The sequence below is a fragment of the Mirounga leonina genome, unplaced genomic scaffold, assembly GCF_011800145.1.
Source record: "Mirounga leonina isolate KUSES-001 unplaced genomic scaffold, KU_Mleo_1.0 Mir_376, whole genome shotgun sequence".
In the NCBI taxonomy this organism is placed as follows: domain Eukaryota; kingdom Metazoa; phylum Chordata; class Mammalia; order Carnivora; family Phocidae; genus Mirounga; species Mirounga leonina.
Window position 1 is genome coordinate 6,572,002 of NW_023270718.1, and position 19,142 is coordinate 6,591,143.

General features: G+C 52.2%; 2 protein-coding genes across 3 annotated transcripts in view; one reads left to right on the forward strand and one right to left on the reverse strand.

Annotated features, from left to right (window-relative positions):
* Positions 1-1,479, forward strand: part of SPACA6 (sperm acrosome associated 6) — a 12,379-nt gene extending 10,900 nt beyond the window's left edge. For both annotated transcript variants that reach the window (XM_034987078.1, XM_034987079.1), the window contains exon 9: positions 812-1,479. In XM_034987078.1, the coding sequence (XP_034842969.1) occupies positions 812-845 (34 nt within the window). In that variant the 3' untranslated portion in view covers positions 846-1,479. The remainder of the gene's footprint in view (positions 1-811) is intronic.
* Positions 1,480-6,330: 4,851 nt separating this feature from the next.
* Positions 6,331-18,911, reverse strand: HAS1 (hyaluronan synthase 1). Its single transcript, XM_034986998.1, has 5 exons — positions 17,657-18,911; positions 12,791-13,495; positions 10,092-10,317; positions 9,355-9,487; positions 6,331-7,011 (listed from the first exon to the last, which is right to left on the reverse strand). The coding sequence occupies exons 1-5, from the start codon at positions 17,663-17,665 to the stop codon at positions 6,336-6,338; spliced, it is 1,749 nt and encodes a 582-aa protein (XP_034842889.1). The 5' UTR covers positions 17,666-18,911; the 3' UTR covers positions 6,331-6,335.
* Positions 18,912-19,142: the final 231 nt, after the last annotated feature.

The following is a 19,142-nucleotide window of genomic DNA, read 5'->3' on the forward strand; positions in this document are numbered from 1 at the left end:
TCCAGGGCCCCACCTCCCTCCACCCTCAGACCCAGGAGTCCAGGCCCCCAGCCCCTCCTCCGTCAGATCCAGGAGACCAGACCCCAGTCCCTCCTCCCACAGACCCAGGAGTCCAGGCCCCCAGCCCCCTCCTCCCTCGGACCCAGGAGTCCAGGCCCCACCTCCCTCCACCCTCAGACCCAGGAGTCCAGGTCCCAAGCCACCTCCTCCATCAGACCCAGGAGTCCAGGCCCCACCTCCCTCCACCCTCAGACCCAGGAGTCCAGGCCCCTACCTCCCTCCACCCTCAGACCCAGGAGTCCAGGCCCCCACCTCCCTCCACCCTCAGACCCAGGAGTCCAGGCCCCCAGCCACCTCCTCCCTCAGACTCAGGAGTCCAGACCTCCACCTCCCTCCACCCTCAGACCCAGGAATCCAGGCCCCCACCTCACTCCACCCTCAGACCCAGGAGTCCAGGCCCCCAGCCACCTCCTCCCTCAGACTCAGGAGTCCAGACCTCCACCTCCCTCCACCCTCAGACTCAGGAATCCAGGCCCCCACCTCCTTCCACCCTCAGACCCAGGAATCCAGGCCCCCAGCCACCTCCTCCCTCAGACTCAGGAGTCCAGGCCCCCACCTCCCTCCACCCTGACCCAGGAGTCCAGGCCCCCAGGCCCTTCCTCCTCCAGTTTCAGGAGTCCAAGCCCATAGGCCCTCTTCTCTCAGATCCAAGAGTGCAGGCCTTGTCTACCTTTGGGACCCAGGCTTCCAGGACCCAGATATCTAATCCCAAACCTTTCCCACCAACACAAATGCCTCCTTGTTTCCCCAGGATGTTCTTTCGATGGTACTTCAAGGGCAACTAACAAAGGTATCTTTTTCTTACTTCCTTATCCGGTTTTCATTCCTAAAATAAAGAATATATTTCAGCTCTGTAGATTCTTTCATCTTTGAAGGTGGTCACTGCTAACGCAGGTAGGAGGAGGGGCAGCATACCCCAAATATGCCCAGGTGACTATTCCTTTAATGACAGTAATATGTAGAGCTGTCAAGGTACATGCAAGGTCCTGTGCTGAGGACTTTCTGTACAAGCCCAGACCCCTCCCTAGATAGCTGACTGTCTCTTTGACATTTCAACTTGCAGACGATACCCTCAGATGGATTCCTTGATGTCTCTTTGGGTTTTTTGTTGTTGCTTTTGTTTGTTTGTTTTGTGCAAGAAGGTGATTTTATTAAAGCATGGGGACAGGACCTGTGGGCAGAAAGCGCTGCCCTTGATGTCTCTCTGAACGCCTGTTCCTCCTCAAGGCTTTCCTGCTGAAGGCACCACCATCCACCCAGCTGCTCATCCCGAAACCCGCGTTTAATTCCTCCCCCACTTCTACTTCCGTGACTCAGCCTTTTTAACTCCTAAACATCTTGTGTAGCTGCCCTCTGTCTGTGGTCCCAGTCACCATCGTCTCTTGCCTGGATCACTGCAGCAGCATCCCCACTCGCCTCCCTGCCCCGAATCAGCCTTGCCTCACTCCGGTCCATCCTCCACATGGCAGCCAGAGTAATATTTTAAAGTATGTCAGATCATGTCACTCCTCTGCTCAAAAGCCTTTGGTGGCTCCCTATTGCCATTGGAACAAATCCAATTCCTTGTCAAGGCCTCTAAGATGCTCCAGGTTCTGGCCCTTGCTGACCTGGCAGGCCTTGTCCCCTACCACTCTTCTCCCTTGATCTTTTTACCCTGCACTTTGTCTGGCCTTTGCTTATTCCTTACATTTGTCATGATTCTTGTCATCCTCTCCAGGACCTGGTTACGTGCTGTTTCCTGCCTAGAATAAGGTTTTCTCCCTTTTGTGTCTAGTTAACTCAGTTACAGTTTCCCCTGAAAAGCCTTTACATATATTAACCTATTTAATCCCCACGATGAGTCTGTGTATCTGGTGCTATTTTTGCTGGACTCCACCTCCCTTTTCTTGTTCCCCTCTTTACCCTCTAGCCCCACTAGCCATTTTTTTTTTTGTCCCTTGAACACGCAAAGCTCAGTCCCATGTTCGGGCTTTTGCACATGCTGTCCCTTCATACTTGACATGACTTTACTGTGAACCTCACAGAGCTACCTCCCTCTCACAGCTCCCCGCTCAAATGTCATCTTCTCTGACTACTTCCCTCCCCCTATTTTGGCTTGTGCACAGTGCTCATTGGGACTTAATGTCAACTTGCGTTTTTTATTTGGGTTTGTGTCTTCCCACCTAAAGGATAAGTTCCTTCTGGGCATCTACTCATTCTTGTTCACTGATATAGTCCCCTTTACTGACTCACTCATTCAGAGAATATTTACTGAGTACTTCTATGTGCCAGGCATTTTCAAGGTACTGTAGAGACAGCAGTGAAGAAATCAGAACAGACAAAAATCTGCACCCTCATGGAGTTTAGATTCTTTTGGTGGGGCGGGGGGGCAGAGGGAGAAGGAGAGAAAGAATCTTAAGCAGGCTCCACACCCAATGTGGAGCCCAACGTGGGGCTCGATCTCACAACCCTGACATCATGACCTGAGCTGAAATCAAGAGTCAGATGCTTAACCGATTGAGCTACCCAGGCGCCCCATGGAGTTTAGATTGTAATGGATGGTTAGATAATAAACAAGAAAATTAAGTGCAATAAGACATGGATCAAAGCAAAAACAGCGGGGACAAAAGCCCCTGAGTGTGCCTAGTGTTGGGGACGTGGCCGGGAGGCATCTGGAGCAGAACTTTAGGAAAGAGTAGGCAGTGAGGTCAGAGAGGATGTGAGGGGACCAGATCATGGAGGACCTTGGCCACTGTAAGGTCTGGATTTTCCTGAGATGAGAGTTATGGGCAGTTTTTGAGGCGAGGAAGGTCATGATATGATTTGAGTTGCATGGCTACTGCATGGATAAACTGTAGGGGGCAGGGGTGGAACTAGGAACTGCTGTTAGGTGCTGTGGTAATCTGGACAGCTTTAATCCAGGAAGGAGATGCAGCTCGGGGACAAAGTGGTGACAGTGAGGAGCAGTGGCTCTAGATCCGTCCTGAAGGTAGAACCAGTGGGGTTTGCTGATGGATCAGAATGTTGGGTGTGAGGGGAAGAAAAGAGAAGGGGCAGGTGTCAATGGTCATGGCAATGTCAGTAGAACCCTCTGCCATGACAGGAACATTCTAGATGTGCTCTGTCCATGTGGTGGCCTCCAGCCACCTGTGGCCATGAAGGAGGTCAAATGTGGCCAGTGACACTGAGGAGCTAAATTTATTTTTTTTTAAGATTTTATTTGAGAGTGAGGGAGAGAGCGGGAGGGAGCAGAGGCAGAGGGAGAAGCAGGTTCCCTGCTGAGCAGGGAGCCCAACGTACGACTCAATCCCAGGACCCTGGGATCATGACCCGAGCCGAAGGAAGATGGCTTAACCAACTGAGCCACCCAGGCACCCCCGAGGAGAGCTAAATTTATAATCTTTTATAGCTTTAATAATTTAAATTGTCCCTCATCTATGAAAACAGAAGTCACAGAGGCAGGTGTCTGGGGACCCTGGGTATAACTCCGGATCACACTCTTTGTTTACTTGACTAGGAGCTACTGGAAGGCAGGGGCTGCCTCTGATTCATTTCGGTATTTGCAAACCCGGCAAAATGTGGAATTCAGTACATACTTAGTAAATGGTTTGGGGACTGACTGACATCATCAAAGAATGAGTAAATAAAAAAAAAAAAAGTCCAGGAATTTAGAGGTGAGGTCTGATCTGAAGATACAAGTTGCAGAGCCCCCTCTCCAGGCATGGAGCGTGAATGAGGCACGCAGAGCCACGCCGCTGGATACACAGAGGAAATGAGTGTAGACGGATAAAGGAAGTGGGTAGGAGGAGGTTTCTCCAAAGGTAAGCAGTCCGAACCATGAAGAGGAACTGAGAAGGAAAAACGGGGAAAGCAAGGCAGCTGCGGCATTCTGAAAGCCAGGCGAAGAAAACATTTCAAGGAGATAGTGATCAGCTGGGTCACATGCTGCCACATGGTGAAAGATAAGGCCTGAGAACTGGCCATTGGTTTTAGCAAGCTGGACATCACTGATGAACCTGACCAGAGCCATTTCCATAGAGTGGTGGGGGGGGAGCCATCTGATTGGCATGGGTTTAAGCCACACTCGTCATCAGGGAAATGCAAATCAAAACCACAGTGAGATACCATTTCACACCCCCTGGGAGGCTATAATCAAAAAGTCAGCTGAGGGGCACCTGGGTGGCTCCGTCGGTTAAGCGTCTGCCTTCGACTCAGGTCATGGTCCCAGGGTCCTTCGATCGAGCCCCGCGTCGGGCTCCCTGCTTAGCGGGGAGTCTGCTTCTCCCTCTCCCTCAACCCCTCACCCCACTCATGCTCTCTCTCTCAAATAAATAAAATCTTTTTTTTTTTTTTAAGTCAGGTGATAACAAATGTTGGTGAGGATGTAAGGAATTCGGAACCCTCCTACTTTGCTGGTAGGAATATAAAATGGTACTGGCATTGTGAAAACCATCTGGCACTTCCTCAATAAAATTAAACAGGATCACCATATGACTCAGCAACTCCATTCCCAGAGAATTTAACCTGTGTTCACACAAAAACTTGTATGTGAATGTTCATAACATTATTCACAGTGGCCAAAAAATGGAAACATCGCAAATGTCCATCAACTGATAAATGCATAAACCAAATGCGATACTTCCCTACAATGGAATATTATTTGGCAATAAAAAGGAATGAGCCAGTGATACATGCAAATCTGTAGAGACAGAGAGTAGATTATGGTTGCCTAGGGCATCGAGGTGGTTTTGGGGTGAGGAATGAAAGGGACTGCTGGTGGTCATAGGGTTCCTCTTTGGGGGTGAGGGAAATGTTCTAAAATCAGATTACGGTAATGGTTGCACAAGTCTATAAACTTACTAAAAACCACTGAATTACACACTTGACATGGCTGAACTTTGTGGGAGAGAAATTGGAGACAAATATAAACAGCTCTCAAGGAGTTTTGCTGTTAGAAATGAGACAGGATGGGGTGCCTGGCTGGCTCAGTCGGTAGATCATGCAGAAGATCTTGATCTCAGGGTCATGAGTTTGAGCCCCACTGGGGGTAGAGATTACTTAAAAAAAATGAGACAGTAGTTCAGGAGGAAATAGGTCAAGACAGGGAGTCTTAAAAATCAGAGAGTGAGGGGCACTGGGTGGCTCAGTTGGTTGAGTGTCTGCCTTCGGCTCAGGTCATGATCCTGGAGTCCTGGGATCGAGTCCCGCATCAGGCTCCCTGCTCAGCGGAGAGCCTGCTTCTCCCTCTCCCTCTGCCGCTCCCGATGCTTGTGCTCTCTCACTCGCTCACTCTATCAAATAAGTAAATAAAAATCTTTTAAAAATGTATTTAAAAAATCGGAGAATGACAGCACATTTGGATGCTGAGGGGAAAGACCCGTGGGGAGGCAAGAATTGATGACGTGGGAAAAACAGAAGCAGTGAGATCTTTGAGTAGACCAGAGGGTATGAGGTCCAGTGCCCCAGTGGAAGGGGTTGGCATTGGAACAGGCAGTTCACCCTCACGAATGGGGGAAGGTGGCCTGTGTGGGCACAGATGCAAACCAGTGGAAAGACGTGCAGGTGGGACTGAAAGTTTTCTTCCTCACCTTTGTTTTCCCAGTGAGATGGAAAGCAAGCTAAGGGTGAGGTGCTAGGCGTTTGAGGAGACAAGGTATGACTTACCTTTCTTAGACAGTAGCCAAGTGGATGGACCAGGGAAGGGCCCTCCACGGTACCTAAGAGTGTCCCCACATAGTAGGCACTGCGTAAGTATCGGTGATGAGAAGTTGAGAAATTTCACCCTCACAACTGACCCAGGGGATTATTATCCATTTCCCGAGGAAGGAGCCTGTCTGCGTTCGAACAGCTGGTACCCAAGACAGAGCCACGAGTCCCCAACCTTCGACCCTGTAGCCCTTCAGTTCTAAAAAAAAAAAAAAAAAAAAAAGTGGGGGGGGAGACTCAGAAGAAAATAAATAAAATTCTTTATTATATCCTAATCACACAGTACAAACGGATATTAAATAAGAACAGGGAGAAAGCAGGCCCCTGGACAGCATGTGGGGACCCTTGTCCCCCCACCCCTAAAAATGCACGCCCTGATCAATAAATACCCCTCCCCAGGGACCCTGAAGTCCCAGCCCCCAAACGGCCCAGGTTGAAGAATCTTGGGTCCACCCGTCGCTTCACAGAGGAGGGAAACTGAGGCCCAGAGAATCACCCGGCAAGTGCGTGGCTCTGTTCCCCGCCCCCCCCCCGCGGGTCTCCTCCCGCCTCCCCGAAGTCCCTCGGGCCAGCAGCCCGCACACCTGCACTCACACCTGGACCCGGTAGCCACCCGACCGCCGCCGGCAGAGCCTCCGCACGCCCCCCCAGTAGAGCGCCAGCATGACCGCCCAGTACCCCACGTAGGCGCCAGCGCCCGCGGCCAGGTGGCGGGCCTCGGCGGCGCGGGCAGGGCCGCTCCAGTCGGCCCGGGCCTCGCGCACCACGCCGCGGACCAGGCCTCCCAGCAGCAGCAGAGCCCAGACGGCCAGCGGCAGCAGCGGCACGTAGCTGGCGGCCAGCGCGCGCCGGCCCGAGGTGCCCCAGCCGCTCCGGTTCATGGTGGCGAGCGCCAGGAACTTGGCGGGCAGCAGGCCGCCCATGTAGAGCGGCGCGTAGAGCGAGAGCAGCAGCATGCGCGCGCAGCCGCGCAGCCAGGCCGCGAAGGCCGCCTTGGCCAGCGCCACGCCCTGCACGCACAGCAGCACCCACAGCAGCGCCCACGGGCGGCCCGCGTAGAAGAGCCGCAGCACGGTGGCCGCCACGAAGAAGGGGAAGAGCCCCGCGACCACGGCCTCGTAGGTCATCCACGCGTGGTGGCGGTGCCACCAGAGCGCGTTGTACAGCCACTCGCGGAAGTAGGACTTGGACCAGCGCGTCTGCTGGCTCAGCCAGCGCAGGAAGGACGACGGGGTCTCGGAGTAGCAGCGCGAGCGGGACGTGTACCTGCGCCGGAGGGACGAGGCGGGGCTTCAGCACGGCCCTCCCTGCGGCCGGGACAGCGATCGCGGCGGGAGAAGGCCACCGCGCCGGCGGCCACGGGGCCGCAAGCCTGCCTGACCTCCCTGGGCCTCGCGTTGCCGTGAGCAAAACGGCCTCGACCAGGATTCCTACCTAATAGGGCTGCGGTGAGCACCGAATCAGGACTCGTGCCGCCTGCTGAGCTCAGGATGTTGGACTTGCTCAGTAAGTATTAGGAACTACTACTGTGGGCGCCTGGGTGGCTCAGATGGTCGAGCGTCTGCCTTCGGCTCGGGTCCTGATCCTGGAGTCCCGGGATCGAGTCCCACACATCGGGCTCCCTGCTCGGCGGGGAGTCTGCTTCTCCCTCTGACCCTCCCCCCTCTCATGCTGTCTCTCATTCTCTCTCTCAAATAAATAAATAAAATCTTAAAAAAAAAAAAAAGAAAAGAAAAGAAACTACTACTGTGGGCACCTGGGTGACTCAGATGGTTAAGAGTCCGCCTTCGGCTCGGGTCATGATCCCAGGGTCCTGGGATCGAGCCCCGCATCGGGCTCCCTGCTTCTCCCTCTCCCACTCCCTCTGCTTGTGTTCCCTCTCTTGCTGAGTCTGTCTCTGTCAAATGAATAAATTTTTTAAAAATCTTAAAAATAAATAAATAAGGGGCGCCTGGCTGGCTCAGTCGTTAAGCGTCTGCCTTCGGCTCAGGTCATGATCCCAGAGTCCTGGGATCGAGCCCCACATCGGGCTCCCTGCTCGGCGGGGAGCCTGCTTCTCCCTCTGACCCTCTCCCCTCTCAGGCTGTTTCTCTCTCACTCGCTCTCTAAAAAATAAGTAAAATCTTTAAAAAAGAAAAAAAAAAGAAAGAAACTACTACTGTTTGCACAATGACTAATACCACGACTGCCGTTACTAATATCATTACAGTTACTGACCTATTACTAGTGCTATCACTAATCTATTACGAATACTTTAGTGGTCACTCTTACTGGCAGGCCCGGTGGTGAGGGATAAGCCAGGCGATGTTCCTACCCGGGGCAGCCCATGTGTTCGAGCTCAAGGGACCATTAGGCCCCCTTCCTGTGGCCACAGCGGACATCCCAGTCAACCCCACCCAGTTCACAGCTAAGCCCACACAAGGCTAGGATCCCGTTTCTGGAACGTCATCAAGTGGGCCACTAACAGTCAAGTTTGTTAGGAGGCGTCAAACTATTCTACCCCACGGGTATTACTTGACACCCTCCCGCTCCTTCCCCTGTGTGGTCTGGCATCCTCAGTAGCCTCCCTGCCCTGCCCTTGTCTCCTGCAGTCTGTACTCAAAACAGCTGCCAGAGGGATCCTATCACAACTCTGCCCAGAACCTCCCATGGCTCCCTCATCTTCGTTCAAAGTTCTTGGGTGGCCTCTAAGCCTTTCTTGAGTGCTCCCCGTCACCACTGTCCTCCTCCCCTGACGCTCTCCCCCTTGCTAGGGCTCCAGCTGCACCGTTTCCAGCCTCCATCCCTGCCCTTCCTAGGGCATCCTAGTTAACATTTCATTCCCTGCTCCCAGACTCTCTAACCCCCTTTCCTGGCACGTCCATTATCCAGCCTACTACATGTTCTCCTTAGTTACTGTCTCCCCAGTAGGTATGAGCATGAATCTGTGTCTCTTGGTAACTGCTGCATCCTCAGAGCTTGAAACATTGTAATGAGGGGTGCCTGGCTGGCTCTGCCAGAAGACCGTGCTGTTCTTGATCTTGGGGTCATGAGTTCAAGCCCCACACTGGGCATAGAGAGTACTTAAATAAATAAACTTAAACAAAAACACATTATAATGAATGTTTGCCTTGTGAATGAATGCATGAATTCCCTTGGTGTACCCCAAGTTCTCTCTGGTCCTTTCACAGGGTCTAGCTTTGTAGAAATCTCTTTCCCCTGAACTCGACCTGGTTGAACCCATACTCCCCGAGTCTCACTGAATTACAACTCTTCCTGAAGCACTTGATTCTTCTTGCTCACTCTCTCACTAGATCCCACTCTCTTTCCCTCCCCACCTCACCTGAAGTAATCTGCGCTGCCAGGGGAGAGCCATCCTGCCCCATCTCATGTGGTTTATTCTAGGCGGAATTCCCCACCCTCACCTTGCCTCATTTAGTAGAGTCCATTGGGTCACATAATCAATGCAAATGCCACCCCTACTCCTTCTAGTCTCTTCCACTCTCCCCTAACGTCTCATTTGGTAGAGCCCACTGTCCTGCACGATAACTTGGGTTTGGAGAATTCCCAACACACACACAGAGTCACTGGCCTCCACACACACCCAACTACCAGATCCCCTCTGCTTACTTGGTTGCATAGCCCATGCTGAGCATGCGGTTGGTGAGGTGCCGGTCATCCCCAAAGGTGCAGTGGGTACCCAGGAACTTCTGGTTGTACCACGCCTCAAGGAACTGCTGCAGGAGGTTGTTCCTGTACAGGCCTAGGTGGGGTGGGGAGTACAGGACCATCAGCCTCTACTGTGCCCAGTACTGTCCCCAATCCTATCTCCCAACCCAATTCACCTCCATTTCTGGCCCCATCCTCAACCATCTCAATCCTGTCCTCAGCCCTATCTCCAGCAACAACTCTAGCCCCAATCCCATTCTCAAAACCAATCCTTCTTCAACCCTATACCCATCCCAAATGTGCCCCAATCCTGTCCCTGACCCACACCCACATCCACTTTGACAGCAAAGCCACCCCAACTCCATCCTCGACCCCATATCCATTCTCAGCCCTATCCCCTACCCATCCCCATCCAAAAACCCTTCACCAACCCCAAACTTGGCCCCAACCCTTTCCTTGACTCCAATTCCATCCCATTCCCTTCCCTAAACCTTTCCCCATTCCCTATCCCCATCCACACCCTTTCTCCAACCCCACCAAACGCCATCCCGCCTCCAACTTCCAGTTGTGTCCCTATCCCCAACCCCTGTTGCAGCCCCATCTTTGTCCCCAATCTCAATCATATCCTCAACCCGTTCTGGCTCCCTCTCGCCCCCTCCACCCTACCCATGCCCTTCCCAAGTCCTACCCCTGCTCACCTAGGGGACCACTGATGCAGGACACACAGTGGAAGTAGCTCTGACAAGCCCGCTCCACGTTGAAGGCCACCCAGTACCGCAGGCTGCTTAGGAAGCTGACCCAGGAGTCCAGGGGGTTAAGGATCCGCACATCCCCCCCAACAGCTCCTACCCGGGGGTCCTCATCCAGCACCCGCACCAGCTCCAGCAGTGCCATGGGGTCCAGCCTTGTGTCCGAGTCACAGACCTGTGGGGTGGAAGGGGCCAGGATCAGGCCAAATCCCTGCCCAGGGCTGGTGCTTGAGGGGAGGGCACCAAAGGGTGGGGAGCTGCTGGGACACTCTGCACCCAATCTGAACACAACTTTCAATTTTGTAGTCATTTTCAATGTCTAATCACACTTTAAGATGACCTCCCTAAGACCCATAACCTTGTATCATACCCTCCTCTGGCATGTGGGCAAGACCTGTAACTTGCTTCTAACCCACAGGATATGGCAAAAGTGATGGCACATAACTCCCATGATTATATTGCCTTATATACAAATAGTAAAGGAGTTTTGCAATGTAATTAAGATCCCTGGGGCGCCTGGGTGGCTCAGTCGTTAGGTGTCTGCCTTCGGCTCAGGTCATGATCCCGGGGTCCTGGGATGGAGCCCTGCATCGGGCTCCCTGCTCCACGGGAAGCCTGCTTCTCCCTCTCCCACTCCCCCTGCTTGTATTCCCTCTCTCGCTGTCTCTCCCTCTGTCAAATAAATAAAATCTTAAAAAAAAAAATCCCTAATCTACTGAGATTTCCTGGGTGGGTCTGACCTAATCAGGTGAGCCCTTTAAAAGAAGGTCTAGAAGTCAGAGACTTTCTCTTGCTGATCTGGAAGAAGAAGTATTATGGCTGCAAGAACATGAATTCTGCCCACAAACACATTAGCTTGGAAGAGGCCCCTGAGCCTTAGATAGGACCCAGCTCCAGCTGACATCATGATTATAGCCTGATGGTACCTGAACAGAGGAACCAGCTAAGCTTTGCTCAGACTCCTGATTCATGGAAACTAGAAGATAAGTGTTTGGTTTCAAGCTGCCAAATTTGCGGTCATCTGTTAGGCAGCAATAGAAAACTAATGCAGTGCATTACTGAATGAGTTTCTACTTTGGATGAAGACAGGAAGAAATCTCTACGTTGAATGGGTGAATAAAGCAATGAATGATTTCTACATTGGATGGATAAATGAATAAATCTTTAGATTGAGTGGATGACTGGATGGATGGATGGATGGATGGATGGATGGATGGGTGAATGAGGGAAGGAAAGAGGTTGCATCCAACAGGTAATGAATGAACAAAATAAATGAATGACCTCCGTACTGGAGAGATGGATGTAAGAAGGGACGAGTGATGTCAACTACAATTAAAAAAAAAAAAAAAAAGAATGTATGAGTAAGAGTGAAAGAAAGAGTATAGAGTATGCAACTTGAGGTTGAATGAATGAAGAAAGGGAGGAGCTGGGCGCCTGGGTGGCTCAGTTGGTTAGGCGACTGCCTTCGGCTCAGGTCATGATCCTGGAGTCCCGGGATCGAGTCCCGCATCGGGCTCCCTGCTCAGCGAGGAGCCTGCTTCTCCCTCTGACCCTCCTCCCTCTCATGTGCTCTCTCTCTCCTCTCATCCTCTCTCTCAAATAAATAAATAAAATCTAAAAAAAAAAGGGGGGGGAGGAATTAATGAATCGCTACACGATGAATAAAATGAGTGGTCTCCTTATTGGATGGACGGATAGAGGGACGTAAGAACGAAGGAGAGACGGAAAGAATCCCTACACTGAATGGCTGGATAAAAAAGGGAGTTAGAAAGAGGTCCATTCTGGGGCGCATGGGTGGCTCAGTTGGTTAAGCAACTGCCTTCGGCTCAGGTCATGATTCTGGAGTCCCGGGATCGAGTCCCGCATCGAGTCCCGCATCGGGCTCCCTGCTCGGCGGGGAGCCTGCTTCTCCCTCTGACCCTCCCCCCTCTCATGTGCTCTCTCTCCTCTCATCCTCTCTCTCAAATAAATAAATAAAATCTAAAAAAAAAGGGGGGGGGAGGAATTAATGAATCGCTACACGATGAATAAAATGAGTGGTCTCCTTATTGGATGGACGGATAGAGGGACGTAAGAACGAAGGAGAGACGGAAAGAATCCCTACACTGAATGCTGGATAAAAAAGGGAGTTAGAAAGAGGTCCATTCTGGGGCGCCTGGGTGGCTCAGTTGGTTGAGCGACTGCCTTCGGCTCAGGTCATGATCCTGGAGTCCCGGGATCGAGTCCCGCATCGGGCTCCCTGCTCGGCGGGGAGTCTGCTTCTCCCTCTGACCCTCCCCCCTCTCATGTACTCGCTCTCTCTCATTCTCTCTGTCTCAAATAAATAAATAAAATCTTTAAAATATATATATAGGGCGCCTGGGTGGCTCAGTTGGTTGAGCGACTGCCTTCGGCTCAGGTCGTGATCCTGGAGTCCCGGGATCGAGTCCCGCATCGGGCTCCCTGCTCGGCGGGGAGTCTGCTTCTCCCTCTGACCCTCCCCCCCTCTCATGCTCTCTGTCTCTCATTCTCTCTCAAATAAATAAATAAAATCTTAAAAAAAAAAAAAAAAAAGAGGTCCACTCCGCTTTCCGCCCTGAAGGAAGAAGCCTAGCGAAGAGGGACTGCGAGCGTCAGGGGCGCGGTGGGGCGCGCGCACTCGCACTCACCTGCACGTAGTCCACGGAGTCGCCGAGGGCCTTGAAGGCCGTGTACATGACCTCGCGCTTGCCGCCCCAGCGCTGCGCCACGCACACGCACCTGTGCGTCCTCACGAGCGCCTCGACCGCCAGCCGCCCCGGGTCCTCGGCCTCCACCTCCCGGTAGGCGCCCGCGCCTGCAGCGCCCGCCGCCGCGGGTTCCCAGGGCTGGTGGTAGTTGCCGTCCCACACGTACGTGGCGGGGTCCTCGTCGGCGAACACCTCGCGGAACATGTCCACCATGTAGAGGTCCTCGGCGCGGTTGCCGTCCACCACCATGAGGACGCGCAGCCGCGCGCGCGGGTACCGCAGGGCGCGGGCGGACGCCAGGCACTGGCGCAGGTACGCCGGGTCCTCCTGGTACGCCGAGATGGTCAGCGCCACGCTGCGCGCCGCCGCCGCGTCCGGGGGCCCCCGCGCCGCCGCCCGCCGCGCCGCCGCCGCCCCCCGCCGGTGCTCCAGGGACGCGAAGAGGCTCTGCGCCACCAGGTGCGCGGAGAGGAAAGCCCCGTAGAGACCGAAGGCCAGGAGGCCGTGGCGATCGGAGGCGAGCGGCACCCCGGCGGCGTAGGCCCAGGTCATGAGGCCCAAGATGAGCAGCGCGAAGGTGATAGTCAGCACCCGCCGGGCCAGGCCAGAGCAGTGGCGGGCGGCCGGGGTGGGCTTGGGCGCGTCCTGCTGGGAGCAGAGAGAGGGGATAGCAGGGGGAAGAGTCCTGAGATCCTCTTCTGGGAAGGGAAGACCTAGGGTTTTTGCTTTCCCCCAAGCCAATACAACATCCCCTTTTTGTAAAGAAAATCCCCTGGGAGGGGGGTGGGGGGGCGCCTGGGTGGCTCCGTCGTTAAGCGTCTGCCTTCGGCTCAGGTCATGATCCCAGGGTCCTGGGATCGAGCCCCGCATCGGGCTCCCTGCTCAGCGGGAAGCCTGCTTCTCCCTCTCCCACTCTCCCTGCTTGTGTTCCCTCTCTCGCTGTGTCTCTCTCTGTCAAAGAAATAAATAAAATCTTAAAAAAGAAAGAAAAGAAAGAAAGGAAGGAAGGAAGGAAGAAAAGAAAGAAAAGAAAGAAAAGAAAGAAAGAAAAGAAAGAAGGAAGGAAGAAAGAAAGAAAGGAAAGAAAGAAAGAAAGAAAGAAAGGAAAGAAGGAAGGGAGGGAGGGAGGGAGGGAGGGAGGGAGGGAGGGAGGGAGGAAGGAAGGAAGGAAGGAAGGAAAGAAAGAAAGAAAGAAAGAAAGAAGAAAGAAAGAAAAAGAAAATCCCCTGGGTACTGCAAAGCTATTTCCACTAATGAAAATAATTGTGGCAAACAGCAAAGCTCCATGTCTGATTATAGTATATTGATTCTAATACATTTTTCCCCACATTTTAAACAGCTCTTCAATCCATGAGGATTACACTCAACGGAATGTCACAGTTTAATTAACAGGGGATCTCCTCCCCTCCCGCTTCTTGGTGGCACATAAACACTCATCTCACAATTAAAGGTTTCTTAGTGTTGAGATCATCATCATCATCTTAAAAATAATGCAATATGAGGGTGCCTGGGTGGCTCAGTCCTTGAGTGTCTGCCTTCGGCTCAGGTCATGATCCCGGGGTCCTGGGATCGAGCCCCACATCGGGCTCCCTGCTCAGCGGGAAGCCTGCTTCTCCCTCTCCCACTCCCCCTGCTTGTGTTCCCTCTCGCTGTCTCTCTCTCTGTCAAATAAAGAAATGATTTTTTTAAAATGCAATATGGTATGTACCAGGTGCTGCTATAAGCCTTTTATAGAAACTTATTTTAATCCTCAGGACAGTCCTATGAGGTAGGTACCATTATCCCCATTTTACAGCCGAGGCAACTGAGTCAGAGAGAGGTGCAGCAACCTGCCCAAGGTCACAGCTGGATAGCAGAGAAGCCAGGATTTGAAACTAAGAATCCGGTCATTGAACTACCAGCTTAAATACTGGCTTTACTTGTCGGGAGAGCTGGGGATGGGGGGGCAGGAGATAATGTTTACTGCCACCATACACATAGCAAAACTGAGGACTGATTAGCCAGGAAGAGTGGCTTGCTCAAGGTCATGAAGCTCACAGGTGGAGGAGTCTTTTCTCTGACTTCCCAAAGGAACGACCACATTCTCCTTCATTGCTCAGGTTCCCGACAGGGCCAAGTGCCCAGTACATGTTGCAGGAAGAGCTCAGAATCAGAGAGAGGGGTGCCTCCATTTTCTCATCTTGTAAAATGGGGATTTAGCCCCTTCTACACGCCAAGTACTGTCCAAGTGTGGTGGATACTGTTGCTCCTATTACATATAAGGAAACTGAGGCACAGGGCAGTGATTTCTCTTGCCCAAGGCCATTCAGGCAGTCTGGCTCCATTGTCCTCTAAACTGCCTCCTGTGTCACCAGCTCCCATCTCATGGGCTTCTTTATGAGTTAAATGAGTCATTAGGACACAGATTTGTGTCGTCCAACACAGGCGTCACCAGCCACACGTGGCTACTGGGTCCTTGAAAAACAGCCAGTAGGACAGAGGAACTGAATTTTTAATTTTATTTAAATATTTAACGTCAGAAACTGACACTTGATTCAATTATTGGAAAGCTTTTAAGTATGTTTGAAACAAGTAGGGTGTGGGAAGCTGCTTTTTCATTGGTAAATTTTATGAAATCTAAATGCAGATCAAGTATCTCCAATGAAAATACAGCATCTGCGTGAGATGTGCTACACATCTGGATTCTGAAGCCTTAGTTTGAAAAAAAAAAAGAGTAAAATATCTCGTTAATATTTTTGTATTGGTTACATACTGAAATTATAGTTTTAAAAATCTTGTTTTGAAGTTTGTTATGTTGTAGCAAATATAGGTCTGATGCGTCTATTCATGAAATGATAATATTTCTGAGAGAGCCGGGATTGGCACCCTACAGCGCTGGGGCCAAATGCCTGCTACCCTTTTCACTACAACCCTGCAAGCGAAGACAAGGTTTTAGTTTGTTTGGTTTTTTTAAAGATTTTATTTATTTATTTTAAGATTTTATTTATTTGAGAGAGACACACAGAGAGAGGGAACACGAGCAGGGGGAGCGGGAGAGGGAGAAGTAGGCTTCCCGCCGAGCAGGGAGCCCGATGCGGGTCTTGATCCCAGGACCCTGGGATCATGACCTGAGCTGAAGGCAGACGCTTAATGACTGAGCCACCCAGGCACCCCAGATTTTATTTTTTAAGTAACCTCTACACCCAGTGTGGGGCTTGAACTTACAGCCCCGAGATTAAGAAGTGCATGCTCAGGGGTGCCTGGGTAGTTCAGCTGGTTAAGCACCTGCCTTTGGTTCAGGTCATGATCCCAGGGTCCTGGGATCCAGCCCCACATGGGCTCCCTGCTCAGCAGGGAGTCTGCTTCTTCCTCTCCCTCTGCTGCTCCCCTTGCTTGTATTCTCTTTCTCTGTCAAATAAATAAATAAAAATCTTAAAAAAAAAATCGCATGCTCTACCAACTGAGCCAGTTGGGCATCCCTAGTTTTTACGTTTTTAAATGGGTGAAAAAAGTCAAAAGAATAATATTTTGTGGCATATGAAAATTACATGAAATTCAAATTTCAGCATCCTTAAATCAACTTTGATTGGCATACAGTCACACTCATCTGTTTACATACTGTCTATGGCTGATTTCACGCTACACCAAAGTTGAGTAGTTGCAATAGAGATCATATGACACACACACACAAAAACTCAAATATTGACTATCTAGCTTTATACAGAAAAAAATCTGATGCCCCCTGATATATTGGGTTACATAAATTATATTACTGAAAGTAAGTTTACCTTTTAAATGTGGCTACTAAAAAATTTTAAATTATGTATGTGGCTCACATGATGTTTCTATAGGACACGGCTTTTAGCTTCTATAAGTAGAGCTTTGAGCCTAGTAATCACTCAATATTAATGATTACATTATTAAAACACTCAGAAACACACCTGTATCAGCTGTGGACACACAGCCCCACACATATATTCACACATGACAAGAGACACACAGTGTGCCCACATAGGAGAACGTTCATATTCTAGAAGATAACCCAGACACCTGCTGTTAGAACTTAGGGATCCTGAGACCCGCACCAACAGCCACACAGGTGAACTTGGGAGCACGCCCTTGAGCAGGAAGGAGCTAAACCAGGACCGGATGCCCACAGAGCAACAGAGATACAGGCACCCACTTGTGGGTCCGGGTGGGAGCAAAGGGACAGAGCTTCAGAAAACAGTAACAGTTAAGGTTGAGCCCTATGAAGTGGCCTTTTTTTTTTTTTTAAAGATTTTGTTTATTTATTTGAGAGAGAGAATGAGAGACAGAGAGCACGAGAGGGAAGAGGGTCAGAGGGAGAAGCGGACCCCCCGCCGAGCAGGGAGCCCGATGCGGGACTCGATCCCGGGACTCCAGGATCATGACCTGAGCCGAAGGCAGTCGCTTAACCAACTGAGCCACCCAGGCGCCCTGAAGTGGCCATTTTTTAAAGGGCAGAGGTGACCAGATACCTGCGATTTCATTTGGTTCAACTTAATAGTTATTGAGCACATAAACGTAGAAATCCGGCCCACGTGTCGAGCAAATACAGCTCTGCCTCGCCCACCCGCACCCCGCACGCAGACACGGGCTTACAGCGGGATCAGCAAGGACATGTCACTTCTCATACACTACAGGCGCGATGGCCACCTACACAGGGGGATGGAACCCAAGCGCTCCGACCGGGTCACTGTCCCACAGCGACGGTCGCCGTCATGCACAGGAGCGCGCGCGGTGTCCCCCGACCCCCCCACCCACGTGGTCGCACAGGTGCCAGAGTCCCCGCCCGGCCGCACGCACCTGTGTCATCGCCGCGGGTCCGGCGGGCGCTCCTCTCCTGCTCGCTCCCGGGTCTCGCTGTGGCTGGGGAGCCCGGGGGTCATTTGAAGACCGACGCAGGCGGGGGCGGAGGAGGGCTGACGTCAGGGAGAAGCTGGGCCAGGGGCCCTGAGGTCACGGACCAGCCGGGCAGCTCCACCCGCTTCCCGCCATTGCCCGCACCCCCGCGCCCGACGGCCTCCCTTCCCAGGGCCGCCGTCTCGCCCTTCCCTGCCCTCCCAGGCCTCCTTCTCGGCTCTGCGCTCTCGTTCCCCGCTCTTCTTTCTCTCCATTTCTGCGCTCCCCTCCCTCGCTTTCTCCCCGCCCCCCCACACCCTCCGTCTTTCCTCCTGTCTGCCCGATTTCTCTGCCCACCTCTCCCGCATCCCAGCCGCTCCCCTCGAAGCCCCGGGGACGAGAAAATGCGCACACGCGCGTGGTTGTGGGTGTGGCCGCGCGCGCTGGCTGTGAGGCCCGCTGTCTGCAAGGAGCTGTGAGTGGTGGTGGGTCTGCATGTGTGCCCGTGCGAGCGTGTGCGCGTGTGCCAGGGCCCGGGGAGGGGGCTGGGCACTGGGATTTGTCTCCCAGGGGCTCCGCCGTGAACTCACAGAGTTGTGCGTCAGCTGCCCCCAGGGAGCCCCGGGAACCTGAGTCAGAGTGAAGGTGGCAGCGGCCTCGCTTAGAGGCCAGAGACGGGGTCCTGGGGCTTCTAAGGCCCCAGCCCCTCAGGACCAGGAGGCTCAGTGATAAATGTCATTGTTTCCATGCCCTTCTTTTCCCATGATTAAAAACAAACAAACAAACAAACAAAAAAACCCTCTATCTAATTCTTTCTCTCTGTTCCTCTTCGGGTGAACTGATAATGCCCGTCTCTCTCCCTCTATAGCTGCCTCTGTTTCTCCGTCTGTGGTCGTACATGCCCATCTCCTACTGTCTCTGAGTCTCTGTCCACCTGTCTGTCTCTGTGTGTTCCTGTTTCTCTCCATGCCTCTCTCTCTCTCTCTCTCCCTTTTCCTTTTCTCTGTGTCCATTTCTGTCTGCTTCCCTCTGGGTTTGTGTCTGTCTGTCTCTTCATTTCCGACTCTCGGTCTCCCTGACTTTCCTACTCTATGACTCTCTCTTCCTTTCTCACTCTCCTGTGTGTCTCTGCCTTTGTTTCCTTTGTGTTTGTCTATCTTCTCTGTTTCTCTCTCAATATCTGTATTTGTATCTTTTTTTCCCATCTCCCTGTTTTTGTTTCTCTGTTTCTCCCTGTTCCTCTCAGTGGTTGTTGCTCTTTTCTCTGTCTCTCTTGGTCTCTGTCTCTGTCTCTATCGCCCTCGGTCTCTGTGTATCTCTGTGCATCTTCTTCTGAGGTTCCATCTCTGTATATGTTTTTCTGACTCTCTCATTCCCTGCTTCTCTCTGACTGTGTTTTCTGTCTCTAAGTCCTCCTTTTCCCCTCCTGCTGCTTCATCGCATCCAGACT